At 41.0% G+C, this 27,685-nt stretch overlaps 1 protein-coding gene across 1 annotated transcript in view; it reads left to right on the forward strand.

Moving 5' to 3' along the window:
• Positions 1-27,685, forward strand: part of PTPRR (protein tyrosine phosphatase receptor type R) — a 238,570-nt gene that overhangs the window by 206,669 nt on the left and 4,216 nt on the right. The window contains exons 11-13 of the mRNA XM_045789581.2: positions 8,514-8,624; positions 9,987-10,144; positions 14,133-14,246. Coding sequence (XP_045645537.2) covers positions 8,514-8,624; positions 9,987-10,144; positions 14,133-14,246 — 383 coding nt within the window. The remainder of the gene's footprint in view (positions 1-8,513; positions 8,625-9,986; positions 10,145-14,132; positions 14,247-27,685) is intronic.

The following is a 27,685-nucleotide window of genomic DNA, read 5'->3' on the forward strand; positions in this document are numbered from 1 at the left end:
AGGAAAATTGCCATGTACTTAAGAACAGATTTAAGATGGAAACTTTAAGATATTTAAAAACAAGTTCACTTCATGCTTCCAAGAATGGTCATTGGTGTCATTGTCTGAATGGCAGCTTTCTATCAGAATAATCAATATACTTGACATACATGTATCTCACATATCTCTGTAAGGAAATGAGGGGATATGAATTATCACTCTGATTTATAAGCAGGCAAATAAAAAAATTGTTCATTCATATCTCAAGTAATTTTTGAGCATTTACTATGTGACAGATACTACTTTAGTTGTTGGTAATATGGTAGTAAACAGAACACACAGAGATTTTAACTTTCTAATGGCCAAGACAGATTAAAAAACAATAAACATAATAAATTCATAAAACTGTAGCAATTAGAAAAGCTAAATGGTATGGGGGAGGGAAGGTAAAGTAGGCTAAAGAGATTGGGTGTGCTGAGCTGTAGGAGGGATGAGAGGGGAAGAGTAAGCTTTCGTATTACATAGGGTGGGAGGGATAAAGCCCCACTAAGCAAGGGAGATTTGAAAAAAAGATTTGAAGGAAGTTACAAAAGCCAAGCAACTTTTTCAATATCTTTGTAATAAGGAATCCAGGAGAGAGACAAAGTTAGATTTCATTTCCATACTGGCAGTCTTTCTTAAGGGGCTAGCTTACAGAACACTCATTCGGTACTTTACAACATGAAAGCAGAATTGTGTAATTCGCAAAGGGTGCTACGTACTGCTTACATTTTAGGGCATCTATTGGAATCATTTACAGTCTGATTTGAGTCAGCATTTGTGTTTGCTTTCTTGTCAAAATTACTGTATCAGGGCTTCATGATGACAATAAGAATTTAAGAACACGGAGCTTTCCCTTATACCTTTTTGGTGAGTTATAAGCCTTGAGTATAGTATAATTTGTGCTAATCAAGAAAATCCAGGCTCACAAGCAGCAAATTGTAAGTTTTGTAAACCTTGCTGTCTTCTTTCATTTTTGCTACAATAGATAAAGGATTTCTTTTCTGAAATCTGTCCTAGAAAAGAAGTAAATTTTGGGCTAGTAGATGAAGCTATGTACTTAATAAACTATATAGCTTACTAAATAAATATATTTCTATGACTCTTATATGAAAACCTGGGGTGGCATAATAAAAATAGCCCCTAATCTTCTCAGCTGTTTCACCCATATCAATCTATCAACACATCAGGCCACTGATAATTCCTGCACAGCTGTTTAATATCCACACCATTTTGCCTTTATTTTACCTAGTCAGAAAAGACTCCTTAAGTTTAAAAGCTGTATTCCCTGTGTATATACATCCCTGCATACAAACAGGTTAGATAATCTGAAAAACCTCCCGTTACAAAACTGTCTTACTAGATAAAATTTAAAATAGCATAAAATATAAAATATAAATTAGCAACATTTCCTGGATCTGAGTGGACTGCATTACTCATTATTAAAATTAAAAATTCCTTTTTGTTCAGCCTTTCCATGATGTAAATATAATACTATAGAGGAAACTTTGATGTTTTACAGATAAAATAGTAAAATAAAAATAGCATCCCCAACAGAGCTTGGGGGGAAAATGTCCCAGCAGTCAAAAACTGAATAAAAGGCATAAAGCCGGAGAATTATGGGTTACTTGTGCTTTAATGGCAATACAAGAACTGGAGACAAAGCCTTGGGCTTGCAGGAGCCAAGAGCTGGAATGGAGACCTTCCATAGAGCGAGCTCCTGCAAGGGCTGTGGCTTTAGTAAAAAGGTGAACCACAAAAATAAACCTGCCAACCAAAATAGGACTATAAGAGGAAATTAATCCACCTAAATCTGGTCTTCTCGTGGGAGAGATAGAAAGGTTCTCTATAGTCTTCAGCATTCGCAAATCAGGAAATGCCAAGTAGAGCAATTAATATAAAAAGTAATCCTGGATTGAGAACGCTCTGTGGCACTTTACAGAAACAAAGGCAAAAGCGTTCTGGATGCTACACTCTCAGGATTTGCATCACAGAATTTCAACAGGAAAAGCCCAGCCAAACATAAGCTCACAAGTCAAAATTATGAGACAACACAAGTAAATAAACAACATAAGGGAAAATCAGAAGAAGCAACAAATAGGTAAAGGAGACCCATAAGAAATGAAAATAAAAGAAACTATAAATACAGGGTTTTTTTTTATATATAATTAAGCACACAAAGCATAAGATTAGAAACTTGACGGGGGAACAAGTTACTACCAAAAAAGACTAGGGAAATGTAAAAACAAACTAAAGAGTCCTAGAAATAAATATTATATAAATATTAAAATTTAAAAAGAACAGCTCATTAGACAGGTATGATAGCAGGCTAGACACAGCTAAATAAAAATAATGACTGGATTACAAATAGAGCTAAGGAAATTCCCCAGAAGACTGAAATGACCAAAAATATGAAAGAAAGTTTAAGACCTAGAGGGCAGTATGTCAATGTCCAATGTATATATAATGGATATTATAGAAGAAGAAAAAAGAGAATATAAGAAAAGAAGTAATATTTGAGGAAACAGTGGCCAGGAATTTTCCAGAAGTGATGAAAGACATGAGCTGTCAGATTTGAGAAGCCCCATAAATCCTAGGCTAGTAAGAAAAAATAAATGCACGACTAGATACAACTATGAAACTAAAGAGCACTACAGAGATGGTTTTAACAACAGAGTAACTAACAAATGGCTTCTCCTGGCAGCCGTGGAAGCCAGAAATCAAAACAGTTTAGCAACATTGTTTTGATCTGAGTAGAATGCATTACTCATTAATTTAAAATTAAAAATTCCTTTCTGTCCAGACTCTCCATGATGTAAATATAATTCTACAGAGGAAACGTTGATGTTTTACAGATCAAAATGATACTGAGAAATCTGGCTCAATAGAAATATGCAGTAAGCTTCACACGACCAGGAAAATGCCGTTTACCAAAAATGTGCCAACTTTCAATTGTGGTGAGCGTCATTGTTTAGAATAGACAAAAATCATTTCCTCCCAAAAAAACGAAGGTGGAGTTATCTTTAGAAATTCCCAGGCTTTATGTTTTCATGAACCTTTCTACTTTCTAATAAATAAATGAATAATTGCCAAGCTCTTATTTAATAATCCCAGTATTCTCATATCACCAATAGTTACTACCAAATCATTTCTAATCATTCATGTGTTCACTGATGTGGCACTTTGAATTTCCTTCAAGAATTTTCCCCCTGCGTTCACAACTTGGCACACTGGCGCAGGAGATCCAGCTTTCGGCGTATCTCGACTTTCGACATACCTTCCTCACGAAGCTTCGTCATTACTAGCTTTTAATTGAAAGCGAGAGATGTAGGACTCTTCCTTTCACGTGAACGCTAAGAGGCCGTTGTAGTGTTATTAACTGGCCTCATTGCCATATTGTTGTGTCTCAGGGGATAGGGAAACCCCAGGAGAGGGAGAGACATGGGAAATGGCCGGTCAACGGAGCAGTCAGAACACACCCACGTATCGATTCAGTTCGTGGTCTTAGATAGGCAGAGTTCATGGAACCCCAAAACAATGACAATAGTAACACCAAAGATCACTGATCACAGATGACCATACAAAATGTAATAATAATGAAAAAGTTTGAAATATATGAGAATTATCAAAATGTGACATGGAAACATGAAGAGAGCAAAAACTGTTGGAAAAATGGTACCAATAAACTCCAGGAAGGAGTTTCCAGGAGGGCTTGCCCCAAACCTTCAATTTGTAAAAAATGCAGGATCTACAAAGCACGTAAAGTGAAGTTCAAGAAAACGAGGTATGCCTGTACCAAGAATGGAAAAACAAACAACAATAAAAAAGAAAAAAGCAAACCGAGTCTCAGAACCAGGTGTCTGTCAGTCCAAACAAGGTCAAGGAAGGTATTGTTGAAGGCCAGCCTAGCAGGTAGACAGTGGAGGGTGCTGACCCATTTTCAGCTTTCCTGGAGGACCAGAATTAGCTATTATAATATCTGAGAGGCAGCCTGGCCTAGCACTGCCCAGCAATGCCGGACAGCCTAGTCTCATTCCCATTTCCTATGCTTATACTGCCCAAACAATTAAGGGTGTCCCGAAATTCAGAGGCTGACAGCTCTCAAGGAAAATCACTCATCTGTCCTTTCAAATATGCTTATATTTCAAATATAACTGCACCTTAATTTTTTTTAAAAAATTATTTATTCATACGCAGTATGAAGCTGGGTAGGAGAGCGGCCCGAGAACATTGTCAGAGAGAGCACAAGCAGGGGGAGCAGCAGGCAGAGGGAGAAGTTCGTTCCCCGCTGAGCAGGGAGCCCAATGCAGGACTCAATCCCAGAGCCCTGGGATCATGACCTGAGCCAAAGGCAGGAGCTTAACCGACTGAGCCACCCAGGCACCCCTGCACCTTAATTTTTAATTTGCTAGGTTTTATTCAATTGTTGTAGCCTGCTTTACTTCTAACTATAGTTAGAAGCTATCTTATTTGACGCAATTAGCCAAAAAAGTTTTAAAAAAATCACAAAAACAACAAAACTCTAATGCTTTACTTTAAGACATCTGCATTTGTTCACATTAAAATTTGTTCATTTTTCAAAGGACTTAGTTTGTTTTGTTTTGTTAGCGTTGGTCCGAAGCTGGAGTTCTAGATCATATGGCTTATGTATAAATCATGCCCTTTATACATCATCGAAATTTCCCATTTCAGTTTCTTTAAAATGGATTTATGCATGCAGAATCCTGCAAAGATTTTCCAATTTTGCGCTAACTTTTATCATTGTCACCTGTACCTGATTTGACTCCAGTTTTTTCTACTGAGTCCTTTTTTTTTTTTTTCCCAATGAAAAGCTTATTTAACTAGTATAATTATTTCCTAGAACAATTCCCTTTTTCTCTGCACCTTCCTGTTTCGTTAGTTTATGTTAAATTACCGGGCTTACTAATGAGTTACAATTTGAATGTAAGTACCCCTTGGCGAATGCGGACAGCTCCCCACAGTAACCGAAGTATGAAGCTGGGTAGGAGAGCGGCCCGAGAACATTGTGTTGCGTGAGCACCAGCCTACGACACAGAGAGAAGGAAAGCCACTGGTTCATGCTGCGGCAAAGTGGGGTTGGTTAAGAGACAGTGGATATCAAAGATAGAAAGTTGAATTTTTAAAATGGTATTTGCTCTGGGAGTTCTAGTTCCCAAGAGACTTTCCCAGAGCCGCCTACCAGAACACCTGAACTTCAGTTTCCTCTGCTGTCAAATGAAAAATAATAATAATAATAATACTTAACCCGGTGTACCTAATTCACATGATTGTGGAAGGGATTAAGTGATATGTTGGTGAAAATACTCGTAATAATAGCTGCACCTGCGTTGGTGATATTTCATTGGGACATCAGGAATGAAAGTAACTATAATAACTGGGCAACCTGACCCATCCTACTCCTCTCACATGCTAATGTAACCCAAATAAAACTGACCATCTTCCTTTTCTTTATTTAGAGCCACTGTCTATGTGATGATACATGTCTTTAGCTCAGAGAGCAGAGTCTCTTTGATTTTAAATGCATAGAATTCAAAAAGAAAGTAACTTAAAAATAGATTTTTTTTTTCCTCAGGCAACTAAATTACTAGCTAGACCTCCTTCCTCTCTGTGCACAAATAGCTCTGATGTGGTGGAAGTGAGAGGGAGGGTCAAAGAAAACAAAAAGATTATAAAAATATAGGAGTTTGCATTGCTTCGCATTGCATTCTACTTTTGCCATAAGCCCCTAATTATGAAGAACCGGTTGATGTCCAGAATCTTTACAGTCAGGGTTCACTAATTACTTGTTTGTACAGGGGACACATGAGCCTCTGAAAAGCTCTCTTTCCTCCAAATTATGAATTTTTGGAATTAATGGATGATTTCATGGAAAGGATCAGCCCAGTTAGCAAAGAATCGTGATAATTTGGGGTTATATTCTGTGAGATAGCATGCTTTTTTGAATTACCTACAATTAGTGGGGTTTCACAGTATTATCTGTAAGAGAGCATTTCCCTTCCTTGCATTTTCTGCCTTTCATATCATTGTTAGTGCTGCAATAAAGAACCCCTAAAAAGCTGTTCGCAAAAGTAATTCGAACATGAACTTGTGCTCTTTAAACAACTACATTTGCAGCTCTCCCCCACCTCACATTCAAGAGCACCCACACTTATCTGGTCTCTTTTTCTATGTGCTCCGAAAAGGGGGGGGGAGGAATGTATTCAGTGTGTAAAAATAAGCTATTGTATCTCAGAAAGGAGATGAGATGCTAATTAAGGGTTGTTTGAATGAACAAGTCACATTGCATTGTCTACTGGGAGCTGACTGCCAATTGCGTTTTTGGTAAAGAGTCAAGAAAAACATTCAAGAGGGCCCCGGCAAGCTTGAGAGAGAACCGAGCAGCGCTTCCATTTATCAAGTAGGAGCACAAGCCTGTTCGAGTATTGTTAAGAGTCAGGGTGCAGGCTTTGAGCTCCTGCCTTGCAGCTTTTTCCTACGGGTTTCAAGAGCCACCTTCCCAAAGAGGGGCCTGCTGCTCAGGGCTCATCGTGGACAATGGGGCACGTATGCCAGACTGCTGGACCGCTGAATGCCTCTTTGTTCAATACCTTTTTCAAGATTCTTTGTCACTCTTCTTGGATTCATCCAGGAGGCATGGGTTTTAAGATACACAATAGCTCGGGGCTCACAGCGAAATAATTGATGCTTCATTGAAAGAAACCAGGCAAATTGGTTAGTATGATGCTCTTTAACAAACCTGGGAAATTTGAGACACTTGGCACTAGTAAATGAGGAGAGAAATAAATTGCTTTATTTTTAAAAGGTTTCTTTTCTTGGTGTGAATGTTCTGTCAGCCAGAGTATGCTTTAGCCTGATTGCTGCTGGTCGCTGGTCTTGGGTGTGGGGTGGCATGTAAATAGAGGTGAAAATGATTTACTTTGTTTGGAAAAGGACCAGGACAGAGAGGATGCAAATGTGTTTTTATTGTAATGGCTGAAAGAAACACTGATTCCATCCTGGCTCTGGTGTGTGGAGTGGTTAGTACTTAGCACGACAGACTCCCCGAGGTGTGTTTCTGATACTTTACGTGTCTTTTCCCGCAGCTCTGTACATCTGTGATTCTTTCTTTGGCTGCTCTTTTGAGTCTCTAAGTTCTTAATTTTTTCAAGTGTGGTCCTGTGCCTTTGACCTTAGATGTGAAAATACAAGTTTCCTGGGGACTAAAAGGTCCTGACCGAAGGCAATGTCTCTATAAATGGGAAGGAATTTCTCTATGAATGTGCATGTGTGTTTGCAAGAAAACGATAAGTTCTATTTAAACAATATTTCTAGAGTTAACATTGCTTCCTGGGCACTTGGAATGAAACATCAACTTTCACACTTTACTTTCTTCCATTGAAATATATGGTCAGAATTCATAGTTTTTTTTTGTAGCTGTTTAAAAGGCAAAATAATAAATAATATGAGCCTATATGTGTGCTTGAATCTCGTTTTGTATTTTTCTTTTAATAATGTAGCTTGGATATAATAATAATACAATCTTTAACGCATGATCTAATGTGTGGTGAAGTAATGATTGAATCATTTAGATCAAAAACGTAAAATTGGAACAATAAGAAGAACAGCGTTTTTAAATGCTTACTGTATGTCTGGCTTTGTCCTAAGTGCTTTTCATGTAGTAAGTGATGAGTAAACTGAGGCCACAGAGATGGACTTTCTTACAGATGCTCAGCTAATCATAAGTGGTAAAACCAAAATTTAGACCTAGGTGCTATGGCTCCAAAGCCTGCACCTTAACTACCATGTTATGATGCCTCGGTGGCAATATAATTATTATTACTCTTATTAAACCCTTCAAAGAGGATCCATTATAAAAACAGTTTTTTAAAATAATTTTCTTATACATTTATTTCAATCGACCCTGTAAGTGAAAAGACCATTGGTCTTGGAAAATATAATACCATACATGTATCAATGATCATTACATCCTCTTTACATACCAGGGAACCTTCATTCTGCGGCATCTAACACATTACAGATACTCTCATTAGATGCTTCAGCTTGGAGCAGGAAGATGTGACTTGGCTCAATCATTGTGAAAAAAACATTCCTTTTATTTCATCACATGATAAAGTCTAATATTTGGATTTTTTAATTTCTTAATTCTTCATTTCTCAATTTAGTTCTTAATTTCAGGTTTTGGGAAATTTTGCCCCCTTTTTGTATGGGATTAGTAGCAATAGTGTTTGACAGGCACGTGTAAAAATTGATAACTTCATTTTTAAAATTTTATTGAGATATAATTTACGTACCATAAAAGTCACTTGTTTAAAATGTACAATTCAGTGGTTTTAGTACATTTCCAGCCTTGTAAAATCGATACCTGATATTTTTAGAATTAATTAAATAAAAGCTCTTGAGGTGGTACATGAAAAGTACTCCAGGGCCAGTGAAATCACTAATGTCTGCTGTGTTCTTTTTTTCTCCTCTTCCAGAAATGTGTGCTATACTGGCCAGAAAAGAGAGGAATCTATGGGAAAGTCGAGGTTCTGGTCATCAATGTAAATGAATGTGACAACTACACTGTCCGAAACCTTGTCTTAAAGGTAGGCTGATGTAGCTGGAGCTATCTACAGAGTGGCTGATATGACAGGATTACATTTCTCCTTTGAAATTATTTATCCTAATAAGTACCACAGATTCAATTTACAAAAATAGTGCCAAGATCAAAGAGAAATGATAATCATTCTCTCATGTCATCAGCTACTCTCAGTATGTGGAATAATTGAATTAATGTACGTAGGCATTAAGGAAATTCACTAAGTAGGATGCTGTGATCTTCTAATTTCTATAAACAAAACATCCCTGATTTAACCTTCTGAATGCCTTTAACTAAAGGTTTGTGCTGGAGCCTTTACCATGATTGGGTGGGGGGAGGGAAGGGAGAAGTTTGTTATTTTTTGGTTTGTCGTTTTTTGTTTTTTGGGGTTTTTTTTACGTGACTTTGGTCTAAGCAGCTTTTAGTAAGGCCTGGAAACCGTGAAAGAGAAAATCTGTGCTTGTGGGTGGCTGTGGGAGGCAAGACAAACCTGAAGTGTTGATGAGATCTTCCCAAACTTGGAGTTACAGTAACTTATGGGGACTTTCCCCAGACCAGATTATGTCATACCGAAGTTATCTTACTGCAATTACGGAACATTGCCATGGTATTGTTTTTGCTTCTAGAGAACAATCATCTCAAAGATTTCAGTCCTATCTAGAGCCTCACTCTAGAACAGAAGCATCACAGAGAGCAGGGGCAGCGCTGCACTGAGGGTTTGACAGGGAAATTCAAGATAGGAAGGCACCCTTTTCAACACATGTCCTCGAGTGCCTACTCCGTGCCGGCCCCTCCGCCCCCCGGGCACTGGGTTATGAGATGACGTGCGTGGACCCTCACTCAAAGCTTGTCTAGTTTAGTGACCCCTGCTAGCTCCTTTACTCCTGGGACTCCTCGCTCCTGCTAAAGACTGCAATTTGGGATGAATGCAGAAAGTCAAACGTAGGGGCCAAGTATAAAATTAAGTGTTCTTCCGTGGGCTAATATTATCATCGCTTGTCAAGAATGTTCAAAGAGCAGGAAACACACAATATTCCAATTGCCCCTCAGCTTCCTTTGCGTTTGCATTCTGTTTATTACAACAAATGGCAAACATATAGAATGCCTAGGTTTCATATGCATTTTCGATTTTAAATATATAATTCACATTGCCTAGAGGCGAGACTGTCGAACTGGGACATCAGCATACGTATAGTCATGTTTTCTCAAGGTAGAAGAGTACGCTTCAGCAATCGCCCAGATTTTTTTTTTTCCATCCAGAAGTAAGTTGCCAGCAAGATGGGAGTGATAGAAGGCATTCAGTATTGTGGTTTGGATGACTTTAGTTCCACAAGTAAATGAGGCATTTGGTGGCTATTGCTATTTTCAGCAAGGAAGCCACACCCAGCATGTGAAACATTACTGGTACACCTCATGGCCCGATCACAAGACCCCAGACAGTGCTCAGCCTCTTCTGCAGCTCATGCTGGATGTCGAAGAAGATAGACTTGCTTCCACGGGCCGGGGGCCTGTGGTTGTCCACTGCAGGTAAGGGATGAACTGTCCTTTCTGCCTAAGCAACTGTCCATCCTCCGTAAAATCAACGAGTGGGTGGAAGTTGGGTGGTGTTTCCTGGCTGTGTGACTCTATTGGTAAATTCAGTATTTACTGAAATTGGTTAACGTCTTCATATTTGAGTTTTGATCGAGATGCTACATTCCGGAAATGATGTGGTATCATCAGGGCATTTCAGCAAACAACAATGACACTGTAGAGAAAACAGCACTGCTACATCAATGGCTCAGGGAACAGGAGACTTTATTCAGCCCTCCACCTTGAAAATTACATTGATTTGTTTCGTCTCATCAGGCTCGTTGACGCCAGGAATGACACGTTTTTAAAAATTGTCAGTGGCTTTTTTATTGTTTCAAGATGGCACCTGAACCATGCTTGAATGGTATCTTGATAACATGTATTATTATGTCAAACGGGGTGAAAACCGGTCAGCTATTTTAAAAGTGATTTCATTAAAAAAAAAAAAAAAAACAGGTGGAAATAAATTTATGAAGGGGGGAAGTGGGTAAGTGGTCGTTCGCCAAAAGGAGGACAGAGTGTTGTTACCAGAACGTGGGGTATTGGAGGCTAGGCAGACAAAAGCAACAGAGGTCGGTGGTGGTTCCCTTCCCGAACATCTAGCTTACGGCTCTCCTCTCATAACTGATACCTCATTCCCCTTTTCCTTTTAGTGTGCCCAAACAAAAGCAAATCACTTTAAAGTTATTTACATAACCAGCCAAGTATACTTCATACTTCGTCAAAATAATTTATGTTGCTTTAACTTCCTAAGTCTTGCAAGAGAGCTTTTGATGATATTTTTAATAAATAAAATATAATTACTTCAAATTGTAACTTTAGCCTCCTTCTTCTTTGAACCTCTGTGGTTTAATTAAGAGTGAAATTCACTGTGTATCTATGTATCCAAAGGGGTCATTATCCAGTTTCCAACATTAGGCCTTATCCTAAACTTCACTTGGGGGTGAGGAAAGACCGCCTAATGGGTCATGTTTTAGGGCTGGAACCGTCCTCCACCCCAAATCATAAAACACTCAGGATATCTAAAACGAATGAGCTGTTTCCCCTATAAAACCGGTTCCCCTGCTGATGACTATTTCTAAGAATAAGACCAGCTTTTTTCCAAGCACTCAACATCTAATGTTGACAGTTATCTTTGGCCCTTCTCTCAACTCCAGCCTCAGTATCTAATCAGTCACCAGATTGGCTTTCCCTTCAAAGCTTCTCCCATAATCATCACTTCCTGTCCAACCACCCAAGTTCAGGCCCTAATGACCTCATCCATGTATTTTAGAAGTAGTCGGCTAATTGCACAAACACACCCCACTTCCCTGTGCCCCACCCCAGCACAGCCTACCCCATCCACTTCTCTTGCATGATGCTCCTAAAATCCTCCTTTATCATATGGAATCCCTGCTCAGCACTTCTCAATGGCACCCCATTGCCTAGAGCAAAAGATCTTAACCTTGGGTCTATGGATAAACCACAGGGGTCACTGAACTCCTTGAAATTACTTTAACAAATTGGAGTACATAGAGTGATGTGGGTTTTTCTGGGGATTGAAAGTTCATAGTTTTTATCAAATTCTCATCAACAGCAAGAAAAAGCAAAGCACCACTATTTTAGAGGACAAAGTCCAAACCTCTTAGCTTTCCATGTAAGATCCTTTATAGGCCCCAGCGTGCCTGCACAGTCTTATTTGCCACTATTTCTCTAACATACCTTTCTCTTCAGGCCAAACTAGTCTAGTCACTATCGCATATCATCCATCCTATTCTGCAGCAATTCTTTCTTAATACTATTCTCATGTTACATGGAATATTCCCTCTCATTCACGGTAACCAAAATGCCTGCCATTCATAGGTACAGCTCAAATCCTATCTCTTTAGTGAAGCAAACTCTTTATAGACTCTTCAACTAAAAGGGAACCCCTTCCACCTCTGAATTCCTCTGCACTCCCATTCAATAAGAAACAAGTGCCAAGGGGCATCTGGGTGGCTCAGTTGGTTAAGCATCGGCCTTCGGCTCAGGTCATGATCTCTGGGTTCTGGGATGGAGCGCCATGTTGGGCTCCCGGCTCCGCAGGGGGGTTTGCTTCTCCCTCTCCCTCTGCCCCTGCTTGTGCTCTCTCTGTCTCTCTCAAATGAATAAATAAAGTCTTAAAAAAAAAAAAAAGAAAGAAAAGAAAAGAAAAAAGAAAAGAAAAGAAAGCAAGTGCCAAATATGAGAAACAAATGCTATTTGAGGGCTGAGAAGGGAACTATTAATTCAAACTATGAAGCCTGAAGAAAGCCTCTAGGAGTTGGAATAATGTTGAGCAGGATCTTAAAAAATGACCAATGTTTGTGGTTTTAAAGGCTGGTAAGGAGGGCATTTCTGACTGAAGGAATATCATTAACACAGAAAGGAAAGTTGGAAAATGAATGCCATTTTTTGCAGTGATTCATGTAGATGACAAAAATGGCACAAAGGATACAAGGAGGACAGTAAAAAGACCGAAAGCGTGAAAGTGAGTCACATTCGTATTATGCAAGGTCACGCACACCGTGGTGGGGAGCTCAGACGCTGCCCGTCACTACTGCGACGCATGTGCAGCGTTTGAGTAGAGAGTAATATGATCAGATCCCTATTTTAGAAAGATGAACCTAGCAGCTGTGTGTATCGTGAATTAGTCCAGGAAGAGACTTGAGACTTGGCAACCATAATGAGATCATTGCTAACCATGAAGGAAGGAGATGTCGAAAACGTGAGCACAGTTTATAGAAAGGAAAGCATGGATCCCAGAAGCTTCAGTAGAGGTGGAAAATATAAGAATTGGTAACAGATTGGATGTGGGAGGTGAGAGGGGGGAGATGTTGGAGATGGCTCCAAGATTTCTAGGCTGGAAAACTTGTGGCTAACTGGTAATGCCATTGAGGGAAAAGATAATTAATTCTGTTTTAGATACATTGAATTTAGATACACTGAACTGAAGCCAGTGCAAAATAGTAACATCAGGAGTTCCAGCTAAGAGATAGAATGCTAATCTAGAGTTTAGGAGAAACTTAGGGAATTCAGATGTAAATTTGAGAGAAATTTGCATGAAGACTATTAGTGGTTGGAATCGCTGAAGGGTGGGAGGAGAGGGAGAGGGAGGAAGGATGGGGAGAGAGAGTTAAAGGGCTTGTTAGGTTGATGACTTCCATCTTAGGCAGATGAATGGGCAGCCCCTCCTGGACTGGACGGATAGTGTTTCTATTCAACTATCACCTGGATAGAAATGACTCAGAAACATGTGCCTCTGGCCACATCCTTCTCCCAAACTCAACTGAATCTTCAGTTATTCACCGGAATCTTCAACATCAGTATATCCAAGACCAGCCTCCCCTGCACCCAAATCAGCCCTTCTTCTAGAATTCTCCCTTTGTCTCATTGGCACTACCTTTCTTCCAGTCCCCCAGATTCACATTTGTGATGTGTCTAAGTCTTTCTCCTCCTTTCTACTCCCTATACCTTCCCTAAACTCAGGTCCTCATTGTTCTTTGTAGAATAATGGCAATGCCTCTTTCACTATTCTCCCTCCACCCGACTCTCCCTACTGCATAGAACTCAATGACGGAAGACAGTTTAAGCATTGCTCTGGGCCAGGTTTGTCCTCTGGGCCTGAGAGCTTTGGTCATTGTCGTTGCTAAACCTGGCTTGCTGTTTCAGATTTAGACATACCCTTTTAAAAGAATATCTTTTATCTTGGAGAGGTGCTTGGGGGGGGATGGGTGAAAGAGGTGATGGGGATTAAGGAGTGCGCTTGTCATGAGGAGCACTGGGTGTTGCATGGAATTTTCGAATCACTATGTTGTACCCCTGCGACAAGTATCATACTGGAATTAAAATTTTCAAAAACCAAAAAAATAAAATAAAATAAAAGGATATAGTTCATCGTTTCTACTTTTCCTCCACCTTTTTACTCTTTGTCTTTTCTTTCCAGTGCAGGGATCGGTAGAACGGGATGCTTTATTGCTACAGCCATCGGCTGTCGACAGTTGAAAGAAGAAGGAGTTGTGGACGCACTAAGCATTGTCTGCCAGCTTCGTGTAGACAGGTGAGTGTCTGCCAGCCTGGGGAACAGAGATGGCACGTCAGAGCAGCATTAGGGCTCACAGCCTGATCCAGTCAGCCTGACTTGGTAAACGTCGCAGGCTCCAAAGTCTTAAATCTCTATAGAGATGTGTGAAACTGCGTAGGTATATCTTACCTTAAAAAGCCATTGATGAACGTGTTGTTTGCAACGCTGACCATCAAGACTGCAAAGCCAGAGGCGCCTGCGTGGCTCAGTCGGTGAGGCGTCTGCCTTTGGCTCAGGTCGTGATCTCGGGGTCCTGGGATCGAGTCCCACGTCAGGCTCCCTGCTCAACAAGGAGTCTCCTTCTTCCTCTGCCCCTCTCCCCAGCTCGTGCACACATGCTCAAGAGCTCTCTCTCAAATAAATAAAATCTTAAAAAAAGAAAGTGTACAAAACCAAAAGCTTATGCTTAATCCCTCCTTCTCTCTAATACAGGTTATTTGTGGTGTAGCTGTTCCCTCTCTGTCTTACACTCCTCTTCCTTTATATTTACTCTGCATTTTCATTGGACTTCACTGAGTCATTCATTTTAGGGTCTTGATTGTTTAAAATGAGGCATGTGTCACAGTACCAAGAGTCACCTTTTCTTTCAGTCTATTCTTTTTAATTGTGAAAAGATACACATAACAAAATTTACCATCTTAGCCATTTTTAGCAATACAGGTTAGTGGTGGTAAGTATATTCGCGTGTTGTGTGGCCAATCTCCAGAACTCTTTTCATCTGGCAAAACTCTGTTCCCTTTAAATAACAGCCTCCTATTCCCTCCTGCCCCCAGCCCCTGGGATTTTTTTTTTTTTTTTATATCCTCAAGATTCATCCATGCTGTGTCATATGTCAGAATTTCTCTGCTTTTTAAGGCTGAATAATATTCCCTTGGGTATAGATCATATTTTGTTTATCCCTTCATCCATCCATAGATACTTTGTTGCTTCTACCTTTTGGCTGTTGTGAATAATGCTGCCATGAATGTGGGTGTCCAAATAGTGGTCGAGATCCTTTTAGATATATACCCAGAAATGAGATTGCTGGATCATATAGCAATTCTTATCTCTAATTTTTTGAGGAACCGCCATGCTGTTTTCCACAGTAGCTGCACCGTTTACGTTCCCACCAACAGAGCACAAGGGTTCCAAGTTCTATTCACCTGTGCCAACACTTGTTATTTTCTGTTTTGTTGTTGTTGTTGCTGTTTTTGAATGGTAGCCATCCTAATGGGTGTGGGTGGAAGAGTTGTTTTCGTATAGAGATGGTTTGTCATCTTTGTGATGACCTGTGTTTATCTGTGTTGAAAACAAAACCAACAAGAAACTTTTCTCCCTTCCTCCACAACTAGGCCTATCTGGGTAAGTGAACAGTTGAGTCAGTGATAGAGAAAGTAAACAGATGCTCTCTGAGAAAACAGACACAGAAGATATGCTGTATCAGCACATGGGCAGCCAGCCTCTCTGCTCTGCAATTCAGTGTGCTAGTGTGGAAAAGAGTTTTTCTGAAAGGCTGAAATATTAGGTTCTCTTCTTTCATTCATGCAGCAAATATTTATGAATTTTCTCCTATGCCCAGGGCATCGTTCCAGATACTACAAGTACAGCACTAAACAAGAGGAGTGAAGCTTGGCTGTCCTAGCGTTTACATGCTGATGCAAAGAGAGACAGACAGACAGATAATAAAAAAGGAAAGAAATAAACAGGATAATTTCAGACAGAGATAAATGCTGTGAAGTAAGAAAACAAGAGGGCCATGGAAGCTGAGCCTCTTGGACTTAAGCCCTGTGGCCCAGAGTCTCCGAAAAGTGTAGATAGTTACCTTTTAAGATTCATTCAACAAATATTTATTGAGCACCTACTATGTGCTACGTCCTGCGATTTCAATAATAGACAAAGGATTGTTCTAAAAATTCAGTGGCATACATATATATACCCACACACATTCACACATATCACTTAGAACAGGATCAGGCAACCTTCAATAAATGTGCACTGTTATTATTATCTTCATTGTTATTAAAATTATCAATAAAGTTTCTCCTATCTTTAAAAATTAAACATTCAAATTCCTCTGTCCCGATAAGGTTTTCCTTTCCCCAGCTGGGCTATCATTTATCTTTTCTTAAGTAGTAGCTTCTCAGTCTCTGTCAGCGTATCTTCCCTCTGTTTTTCACTCAATTTTGACTGGCTTCACAGAGCGGCTGTTCATGGAGTGGCTACACCGCTGGCCTCCAGAAACACAGCGCCTGTGGGAGCCTCATGGCTGCTTCCATTTCCTGGTTGTGCGGCCTTAGGCAAGTTGCAAGACGTCCCCATGTCTGGGCTTTCTCAGATGGAAGATGGAAGTCATACTTGTATCTTCTTGCTATTGTTGTTATAAGGAGTAAGAGATAACCTATAAAGTTCCTGGCACATAATAAACATGAGGTCAAGTTTAGCCACTGTTATTATCAATGTATATTTAGCAAGAAGCCTGAATACGCATCTATAAACTGGAAGCAATATATATTATTATTTATACCTCACAGGGCTGCGGCAGTAGAGAGATGAGATTACATCCATGATGTACTTAGTAGACACTCAGCCTATGTTTCTAACGCTCTCTACCTCTCCCACTTCTTCCCTTTCCATACCTCACATGTAACTGCTTCCAAAAATATTTTCTTTCTGTACACAAGACAGCTCCAGTGATCTCTTCTCCTTCTCTTACAATTGCTGTCTTAGTGTCCTTCCATCCAGGACTGTCTGTCCAGCTGGAATAGGGTCCAGTTTTTCACTCCAGACTTGGGTCCTCCCTTCACCCAGAAGTGGGGCTTGCGTCAGAGGGTAAAGGACAGCACCAAGTCAGCCTGGACCTGTTCCCACAGTGACCTTGATCTCTCCTGCTTTGTGTTTCCGTACACAAGCCTCCTGCATGGAACCCCTAGCCCCTCAAGGACTCCAGTCCATACCCGTGCACCCTCCTCTCTTCTAGCTAGTGCTGAAACTCTTATGAACGTCAGACCCCTCCATGGATCTAGGCTGACTCTGAACCGAGTTGACCTCCAACACCTTCTCTGACACTATTTAGAACAACACCTCGGGGGAAAAAATGGGTTTGGTTTGCTCATTTCTTTTTTGGCTTTTGTTATTCTTCAATCTTGCCTGTTCACCCTCCCCCCCATCTCCCGTCTCCCCCACCTGCTTTTGGGGCCTGACCTCCACCTTGGCTTCCCCTTCCCAGTCACATTCCCCTGTCAAGTCTACCAAATTGTCCTCTAGCTCTGAATGGAATCACAAATACATTTTTAAAACCATATCACAATGCCTCCTCTATCGGCTCCTTCCTTCCTAAAGCAAACGGTCAGAAGTTTTAGCCTTGGCCTTCCATCACCACCAAGGTCTCCCCACAAGGCCTGTCTTTTTATTCCTGATAGGATCTCCCAAACATATCTCCCAAACACTTCTCTGCTGATCCAAAGGCTCCCTGCCCCCCATGGATTTGAATTACTGCCAATATGTGTCTGGAAATCATTTTCACTGAGTCATTAATCAACATCTCTTCTACATACATTCTTTCTGAGCAGCTGCTGCTTCTGTTGTTTATGAAGTGGATCCTCTCTTTAAAACCTTCCTTGAAAGGTCTTTCCTTTGCCTGCCTGCCTTCACAGGATCAAAACAGACTTTTCTTTTTTTTTTTTTTTTTTTTTTGTCTCTTCCCTCCGCTGTGCACTCCCCTACTTATTATGAAAAGCGAGATGGAAAAAGTTCCTCCTTTCCTTCACCTCGTCCAACTTTTTCTCCTCCAGGCTTCTTGCGTCTTGCTTCAGTTTCTAATTTTTTTTTCCTGTCATATTTCATCATGAAAATGCCAGTTTGTAGGTGATTGCTGCCTTTGACCACATCCTCAAGCTCATGCCAGTAAAAGAAAAACTGATCCCAGAAAATCTGAACGCCCACCTTTCTGTTCTTGCAGCTTATCTTTCTTCATCAGTTCTTCAGACCTTGTCCCCAGCCCGAGTCTCTGTGGCCACCCTCGCCTTCAGTCCTGGATCTGTCTTCGGACATTCCAGAACCCAATATTGACACTTGGAAGTTGATTTAATAATCATCGCCTCCCCACCACGGCCTTCAAAGCACATGTCTCATAAGTTTCATTGAACTCCGAAAATGAACCCCAAAGTAGGAACAGAGGTGTTTCTTGGTGGGAAACAAAGAATTCAGGATCATCAAGGAACTTGTCCAAAATCATGTAGCTAAAAAGCTGGCCAAATATATCTCTTTGGAACCCAGGACTTCCAACTTCTAACCCAAAAGTTGTGATCATTACAGATGAAAGTCAACAGTCTTTCCGAATATGTTTATTGAAAAACTGCTTGACAAAAACATATCTTTTTGTTAATGCTTTGCCAGTTAAAAATAAATGCAATGACACCATAATTTTTCAAACAACGTCTAGTATGAATGAGAGCTGTTCCATGAAGAGATAGAGTGATACTGTCAGCAGTTGCCTTAAGAATATAATTTGAGGAACATAGGAAAGTTGCCTTATCCCAAAATATCTGTCTATGGAGGATGCCTAAAATATCTGTGTGTGGTGAATGTCTGAAATACCGCTATTAGAGAGCCAATCCTTGACGAAAAGAATCATTCTTTTTTAAAGTTCATTGAACCTGGAGATGGAAGGTGAGGGTGACACCTTATGCTTTCTCAGCTATTAACCCTTTCATCTAAACAGGGTGATCTGTCCCTTCCAGCTAGAGTAGGGTAGCTAAAGTGAATATAAATCCATGCATTAGGAATACATTCGGAACTTGGATTTTGATGAAGGGGACTTGAAGAGAGGGCCCCAGAAGTTGGGCACACCTGAAGCCCTGCAGTGAAGACTGGTAGAGAGCCGTGGGCACTGGGAAGGTGAGGGGAGTGGAGAGGAAACAGAAGAACTCTAACAAGGGATTCCTTGGGTAAGATCAGCTACCAGGGCCCACTGCAATATGGAAATGTGGGGCCCCTGCTAAAAAAAAAATTATTAAATATTTCAAGACCGTGACAGTAGAGCATTAACCCAAGTGCAAAGGTCCTTCTCAGCACGGGGGGAGGGGGCTGGTGTGACCCAGCAGGTCACAAGCCCATGAAGCTGACCCTGAGGTGGGATATTTTTAGGATGAGTGTTTGTATATGGGCCTGATCCCTGCATCCTGTGTCCTGTAAAGCAGGCACCCAAGATCTCTGCTTAGAGCGGTGCTCCCGAATCAGGCATTCATTCATTCATTCAACAAACATTTCCTAAACGCTTACTACCATACGTGCATCAGGCACCTCGGCATAGAAAGATGGATTCCTTAACAGACTTTTCCAGACGGGGTTTCTCAAGGCACAGTTTAATTATTAATTAAACTGTGAGAGCCTGCCAAATACCAGACCCTCTTCGACTGTATTCAGGCAAAAATAAATAAATAAAACAAAATAGGCTCTCAATTAAATTTGAGCTATATACTCTATTTCTCAGACGCCCTCTCCACTTGGATATTTACAGTAGGTATTAAAACATTAAGGAATCTGGGAAGTCCCCCAACACAGAAATCCATTGAATCTCCCTTGAGCTCTCTTTCATATTTATTTGACCATACAAACTTTTCTCAAAGCCTTTCTAAATGGGAGGAAAAGAAGTTGTAAATAATAAATATAAACCGTTCTTTCAAGAAGTTTGGTGGTGGAGAGAAGACTGGGGACGGCATGGGGATTTGAGCGTGGGTGGGGACCATTAAAAAGGAGCACCCAGCTGAGTATAATGAGGGCTACAAAAGACAGAGCCAATATATCAAGGAGCTGATACTTTGTATGCTGCAGAGTACAAGCTCCACAGGCTTTTTCCTATCCTTTCATACTCTCTTGAACAATGACCTCTACCCACTAGTGATCCAAGGCTGCACGCTGTGCCTCTTTTTTCCTAATGGTTTACCCCCCCCACCAATTATATTTGCCTCCTCTGAGAAGTCCAGGGCAGGACTAAGAGCAAAGAAGAAGAAAGTCCAGTGATTTAGGTACTTGAAATGGGCTTGTCCCACCACTGATTAGTCAAGAGTTTGAGCACTGAGCAGGATCAAAAACCTGATTCCTAATAATAATAATAAATTATAATGCCCAATTATTATTATTCAACATGACAGAAGCAGACAATTTGTACTCAGATCACAAATCTGCATTTTAGCAATAAATTCAAATGGTCTGGTTTAGAGATAAGTGTTAATGCTGAATGGATGTTTCCATTGTAACAACAGTGACAAAGCCATTTGGTGGATTCCTCATTCTCTGGCAAGATGTTATTTTTATTGGCTTTAGGGCAACTTCTATTAATAGAGGCTGCAGTTCTCCCTGCAGATTCATGAGTCTGTGATTCTCTTTTTAATAGTACTTTTGAGCATATTTTGAACTAAATTAGGATTTCTTTTTTTCCAAGTAGGAGTTCAAATTCAGTGCAAGGCACCCACAAGTGTTTTATTTAGAAGTGCATTAATGGATCATTCCTTCATTCCCATAGCTTTCATTTTTAATTAAGGATGAAGTACGTATCAGGCAATTGGGACCAAGCAACTGGCTGGTGGGACTAGGAAGCGGGCAGCCACTAGAGTATGAGGTGCCGAAGGTCGCTGGCCCAGGGGTCAGAAAGCTTGCTGCTAGTCCTGGCTGTGCCTTAATTCCATGTGGGACCCCATTCTAGGCCTTACTGTCTACATATGTAAAAGGAGAGATGGGACATTATCAGTGTACCCCAACCTCTCCTGGTATAAGGAGCCCTTTTTTAAGAGTAAAATATTTTATGGACTTCAACTTGATAACTGTATTTTGAAACCCTTAATGCTTATAAATTAACTTTCATTCTGTGAATCAAAACATCACCTACATGCATTTGCAAATTAGTGACGCATGTGTATGTGTGTTTATTTGGTCTACTGTTAATGACAGGAGCACAAGGGATTCAGGGACCCTTCCAATAAGGTGCCTTTTCCATCTTGGGATTCAGTGATTGGGAAGTGATCATCTGACTCGCTAACCTCGCTCTCAGCTATTGTGTTCTTTGAGTCTTTGAACCTTTATTTCTGTAGAGAACAATGGAATGGCAAAAACAGACAATCAAAACATTTGCCAAACACCTACGAGGAAAGGGATGGTTTAAAAGAAATCTGGTCGAACACTGTACAAGTCTCTCATTCTTCAGGGGGAATCCAAGACCTGAAAGGAGTGAATGATGTATCCAAAGTCACATAACGAATTTTGACTGTCTGTTTGGGGCTTTTTTTAGACATTCTGAACTGAACTTCCAGTTTTGCTCTAATTAGATTGGCTAAATTCTGAATTTGTTTGGTTCCCCAAACGCTGTTGTTTTCTGGAGTGGGAGACTGCATTGGGTTACATACAGTTTGAGAGGAAGTTCGCATCCTAGTTCTGCCTTTGCCAATGACCCTGAACTGGTTGCTGTATAAACCAGGGAAAATTGTTTATCTCTGATGGTTTCAGCTTAGATTATTATTAATATCTGAATATGATAAATACAATGAACTTTCTATTGGCCGGCATGACAAAAAGGGATGTTTTGTTCACTCATGTTTTCCTATTAATGGTGGGTTACCACACGTACATAGGTCAACAATTTTCAAGAATTATGGTGGGAGTGGTGCCTGGGTGGCTCAGTCGTCAAGCGTCTGCCTTCGGCTCAGGGTGTGATCCTGGCGTTGTGGGATCGAGCCCCACATCAGGCTCCTCCGCTATGAGCCTGCTTCTTCCTCTCCCACTCCCCCTGCTTGTGCTCCCTCTCTCCCTGGCTGTCTCTCTCTCTGTCAAATAAATAAATAAAATCTTTTTAAAAAAAAAAAAGAATTATGGTGGGGGAAAAAAAGGACCCATAACATTGTCGCTAAGCTGAACCCAGTGTAATCATGTTTTATTACTGAGACCTTCCATACCTGGCTTAAATCTTCTAATCTTTTTTTTTTTAATTAATTCATTTATTTGAGAGAGAGAGAGAGAGAGAGATCGTGCGCACAGCAGGGAGGGCAGAAGGAGAGGGAGAGAGAGTCTCAAGCAGACTCTGCACTGAGCGCAGAGCCCGGCTAGGGGGCTCGATCTCACCACCCTGAGATCACGACCTGAGCTGAAACCAAGAATTGGATACTTAACCAACTGCACCACCCGGGAGCCCCTTAAGCCTTCTAAACTTAAATATCACCACATTGTTCTGAATATACCATCTACCTGATAACTCTTGTCGCTGTTAAAGCTAAACCAACCAGCTTTGACCATACTTAGCTCCTGCTACAAAAGATTCGTTTCGGCTTCTGTGTGCTAGCGTTTTGCAGTAAGAGATAGTGACAGAAAGTCATTTATACACTGAATATGAAAGACACACCTGTCCCTTTGAAAAATAATAATATTCCATCATAATAAAATGACCCAGAAAACTCAAAAAAATGCCTTCCACGCACACAGAGAATGACTAAAGAACAATATGTGGCCATCAGAAGACATCTAGGCAGGGATGAAAAGAATGCGTTCCATGGGGGGTTGACCTCGGACAACTTCTTCCCATCATATTTCTTTTAATCTCGTTGGGCACCTTTGGACACTGGAAGAACTTGAAAACAGAATTTGGGAAGTGAAGCACATAAAATACTATGCAGTTCCAAGGCCTTTTTCTTTCCTTTTTTTCCCCCCCCTTCCCCAGAAACAGGAAACAATCTGTCTAATCCTTCTTTTAGAGAATCACTGGTGAAATCTGCTGTTGTCTTTGTATATCCTTACCTTGGAGGCCTACATTGGAATGACATCCAAAGACCTTGCTTGTGGCTTCCCAGACAGGATAGAAAAATGCTTCCAGTGTGCGTCATACCATTGTTTAAATGTTTTGATTAATCACTCCAGTGTGATGATTTTTCTCTCTCTTTTTTTTTAACTATAACAATCCAAGAGGAGGTATATGTAAGCCATCAGTTTTCTAGGCTAATGTGTGTCCCCAAAGTATTCTTTGTTTCCAAAACTTGTTTAAAAGAATTCCAAAGCTAAAATTTCCACCTGTTCAGATAATCTTTATCAACCCTACCCTTACATTTATCCATGTCTCTCTGCATTCCCAGCTCATTGCAAAGATCCCCTTAATTGGTGAATTTCAAAGATCTCCTTTGAAGATCAGAAATTAAACATTTTGGTTTACTTCCTTTAAGGAAACTTAAAAATAAAGCCCCAGAAATTGGTATGGACTTATTTACTTGACATCACAGTTCCTGAGACCATTACAAGAGGTCCTCTTATAAAACAGATTATGCCAAATGAATCTCCCAAGTGGTTGCCAGGACAACCTTTTCCTTCTTCTCAGCTTGGAGTTAATTGAGTGTTAACCTGGGTGTTCAGAAGAAAATTGGTTAATTTTCAGGGGAAAAAATGAAATTCAAAATATGCTAGAGTATTGAATTATGATTAGATTATCATTACATGTGTGCTGGCTTTTATGCCCCTACAAATACTTTGGAACACAGCTATTCCAGGGAAAGTGTCTATGTTCAGAATACCTGGTCACAATGAGTCAGAACATTCATGTGTAAATTCTCCCTCCTTGCTATGACATCTGTATAAAGACCTGGGGAAAACCTTTGTTCAAGTCACCTGAGTGACAGCAGCAGACGTTAGCCTGGCTTGACTCACGCCCAAGCTGTCGAAGCTTTACCCATGAGGCACATTAATGTCCACACCTTTTGTTCTAAATTTACTGTACCAAACTTTACCAAAAGAATTCCAGATTCAAAAATAATAAAAAGCCAAGGAGCGTAAGTTCCATTGTTAGCCCAGAAGTGAGTCACCGCTGTAGAATTTCTTCTGTCTACTGATTAGACCGGATACACGCTGGGCGGGGAAGCAGGAAAGGCTGTTGCTCTCTGTACGTGTGAGTTAATAGTCACAAAAGGTCACAGTTTTAACATGTTAAAAACCAAATCTCTCTCCTGGGCATCTGGAGGGCTTTTTTCAACACACCCTCCCAAGTAGCAAAAGGAAAAAACTACATTTCTTTTCCTTCTAACCTGAGGCTACCCCCAGCTGATACAGCTACGTGCTTCCCGGCAGGGAGACAGAAGACTGGTTTTTGTGTTTGGTCGGGCTAATGGGATAGGAGATATCTGACATTTCTGGAAGGGCGGTCTATCTGAATCCTCTCTGGCCTCGCCAAGTACTGTGTTCATATTCTGTGACCACCGAGAAATCAGAGCCCTGTAGCCAACACCACTTTTGTAGTGAAAGGAATGACTATCTTCCATGGCACAGCACAGGGCATAATTAGGGTGAACAAAAACTTACCATCCAAAGCAAGGCACTTTCTGTAAGTGAAGGTGGTTCTATTAATAGTTACAGGACAACAACAGGAGTGAACCAGGACTGTCCCAAACAAATCACATGTATGCGCATCCGAGGCATAGTGTTAGCTTTACCAAAAGAATAAGAAAAAAAGAATGTAGTATATATTTAGTACTCACTAAATAACAGTCACTGTGCTAAGTGTTTTGTGGATTCTCTCATTTCAATCTTGCAAAACTTGGAGCTCCTGGACGGCTCAGTCGGTTAAGCGTCTGAGTTGATTTTGGCTCAGGTCATGATCTCAGGGTGGTGAGATGGAGCCCGGCGTCCAGCTCCACGCCAAGTATGGAGGCTGCTTAAGATTCTCTCTCCTTCTCCCTCTGCTTTTCTCTGCTCACATGCAGGCGCTCTCTCTCTCTAAATAAAAAAAAGTAAAAGTAAAAAATCTTTAAAAACAACTTGCAAAACTTGAAACCTTACTAGGTAACTACCGTTTGCCAAGCCAGTGGTTTTCAAACTTTTTTGCGAACAACAGGAAACAAAATAATGGGAAGACAAAATCTTCCATAGAACACCAACATGGAAAAACCAATTGAAAAGTAAATAAAATAGGGGCGCCTGGGTGGCTCAGTCAGCTGGGCATCCGACTCTTGATTTCACCTGGGGTCATGATCTCAGAGCGGTCCTGAGTCAGGGTCTGCGCTCTGCGGGGAGTCTGCTTGAGATTCTCTCTCTCCCTCTGCCCCTCCCCCACCCTGTGCTCATGCACGTTCTCTCTCTCTCTCTCTTTCAAAAAATAAGTAAATAAATCTTAAAAAATAAAATAAAATAAAATAAAAGGCACAACTGCCCTGGTCAAAACTAGGATTAGGAGCTAGTCCTAAAACCCAACCTCTTCCACCCTGCCATAGCCTCAGGGACCACTGCAGCACCTTAGGCTTTTAAGAATTCTGCAAAGAGGAAGAGGGAGGCCTGGGTGGCTCAGCTGGTTGAGCGTCTGCTTTTGGCTCAGGTCACCATGGGACTGAGTCCCACATTGGGCCCCTTGCTTGGCAAAGAACCCACTTCTCCCTCTGCCTGCCACTGACCCCTGCTTGTTCTCTCTCTCTGGAAAGTAAATAAGTAAATTCTTAAAAAAAAAAAAAAAAAAAAAAAAAACTCTCTGAAGAGCCTTTGTCTAGACATTGATATGGCCTGACTCATTTAATCCTCACAATGACGGGGTTTGGCATTAATGTCATTTTGTAAGTGAGGAAACCCCAGTTGGGAAGGATTAAATGATCTGTCCAAAATCATATAGCAAGTAGGTTCAAAAGCAAGGATTCAAACTTGAATCTGTCAGACTCCGAGCCCACTTCTTTCCATGGCATCACCTGCCTCCACTGAAGCCGACTTCTAGGCTGCTTAATACGCAGAAACCTATTTGGATCTTTCCATCTAGGCTTGCCCCAGCAGGGCAATATCGTGTCCTCTGCCAGGTGTGTTCCTAGTTCTCCAAGGCCATCCCCGAGGCTCCCAGGCAGTCCTGTTCCACCAGAGAGCACCGAAGAGTGAGCAGAACAGCGAGAGGGGCCGGCAGTATGGGACGTGTATGTGCTCTGCTGTGTACTGAGCGTTTTAAGTGGATGGTCCCGCTCCTTTCTCACAGCAGCACTCTAGGGTAGGCACCATTAACGTGATACCCATCATCTCGCAGACGAGCAAACGGAGTGCTGCAAAGGTTTTGTAGTAAGGTAGAGCAACTAGTAAGTGTTGGAAGAGGGATTGGTCTTGACAGCAGTGTATGGCGTCTTTTTCTATTTTAACCCACTTTGGTCCCTACTGGTGCTGAACCTGACACCTTGGCATTCCAGACCTTTCACAGCCGTGATCACTTTTACAACTGACTGGGTCCCCTTGCCCTGTATTTTTTCCCCACTCTTTTTTTCATAAACTAATTGCCGCTCGGCAGAAGGTATTGCATAAGCATACTTTGTTTCTCTTTGATCTGGGAAATCTGGAACTCTGGGAAACAGCTTTGTACATAAAGGATTCCCCAGGGGAGACAATGCTTTAATACATGTATTGAGTGATGGTGGTGCGTACTGCCTGGCTCGTGATGGTCCGACTATTTCGGGCCCCATAGGCCTTCTCCACTGAAGCATCACCCAGATCAGCATGGAAATCTTTTCAGATCAGCCTAGGTTGAATTTAAACTATGATCTATTGGAGGTCAAAGATTATTTTAGTGCCTGTTCTTTAAAAGGGAGTTGGATGGTGGTTTTAAAGTTACTAAAAAGAGCATTCCTGCTCCTTACATTCAAAGACCAGCTTGCGTTACCAACTTTACATCAGTGATATGGATCTGGACTTCAGCAAGTCCATGGAGCCCGGTCTGACCTGAAAAGTACCGAGGGACCCAGTCAGAGCTGTCCTGGGGTTGAATTACTACAGGGCTCTCCTGAGGGTTCTGAATAATCTGACATTATTCACCTGTCCTGTGACTGAATTCTGTATACAGGAACTGGATTAGCTTCTTGGGTATTGTTTTCCTGTGGAAGCCAATAAAAAGACTCTGTAAAATCTGCATGGTGATCCTAAATGTTAAGTTCTTACAAAGATCCACAAGGTATTCTAGATACCAATATATGGAATTAGACATTTATTAAGTATTTTCAGAGATGATGGTGACAAGTCCCTGAATTTGAACCAGACTCCAGTGAATGCATCCTGTAATGCTTTTTTCCTTCTTTTAGTCCAGAGTTTATTTGCTTCCATATGAGATGAAAATAGCATGGCCTGGGTAATCTACACGGCAGATATTCACTTAGGACTCGTAAGTGCTTTTCACTGTTGCACATACGAGAAGACTAGGACATCATGCCTGCCCTTAAAGGACCTGCCACCTATTGGAAACAATTTTGGAATGGGATAGACAGTATATAACATGATATCAAGTTACTTATAATAAAGCCCCCATCTTGGCCCTGTCTTTTTCTACTCCATTATAAATGACAGTTAAAAAGAAGTAAGGCATGCTCGTTAAATATCCGGAAGACACAAAGCTGGGAGTGAGAAATGAAAAGCTAATATATTGGGGCGCCTGGGTGGCACAGTGGTTAAGCGTCTGCCTT

Source organism: Ursus americanus, chromosome 17 (assembly GCF_024610735.1).
Source record: "Ursus americanus isolate L20-20 chromosome 17, mUrsAme1.1.p, whole genome shotgun sequence".
NCBI classification, from domain to species: domain Eukaryota; kingdom Metazoa; phylum Chordata; class Mammalia; order Carnivora; family Ursidae; genus Ursus; species Ursus americanus.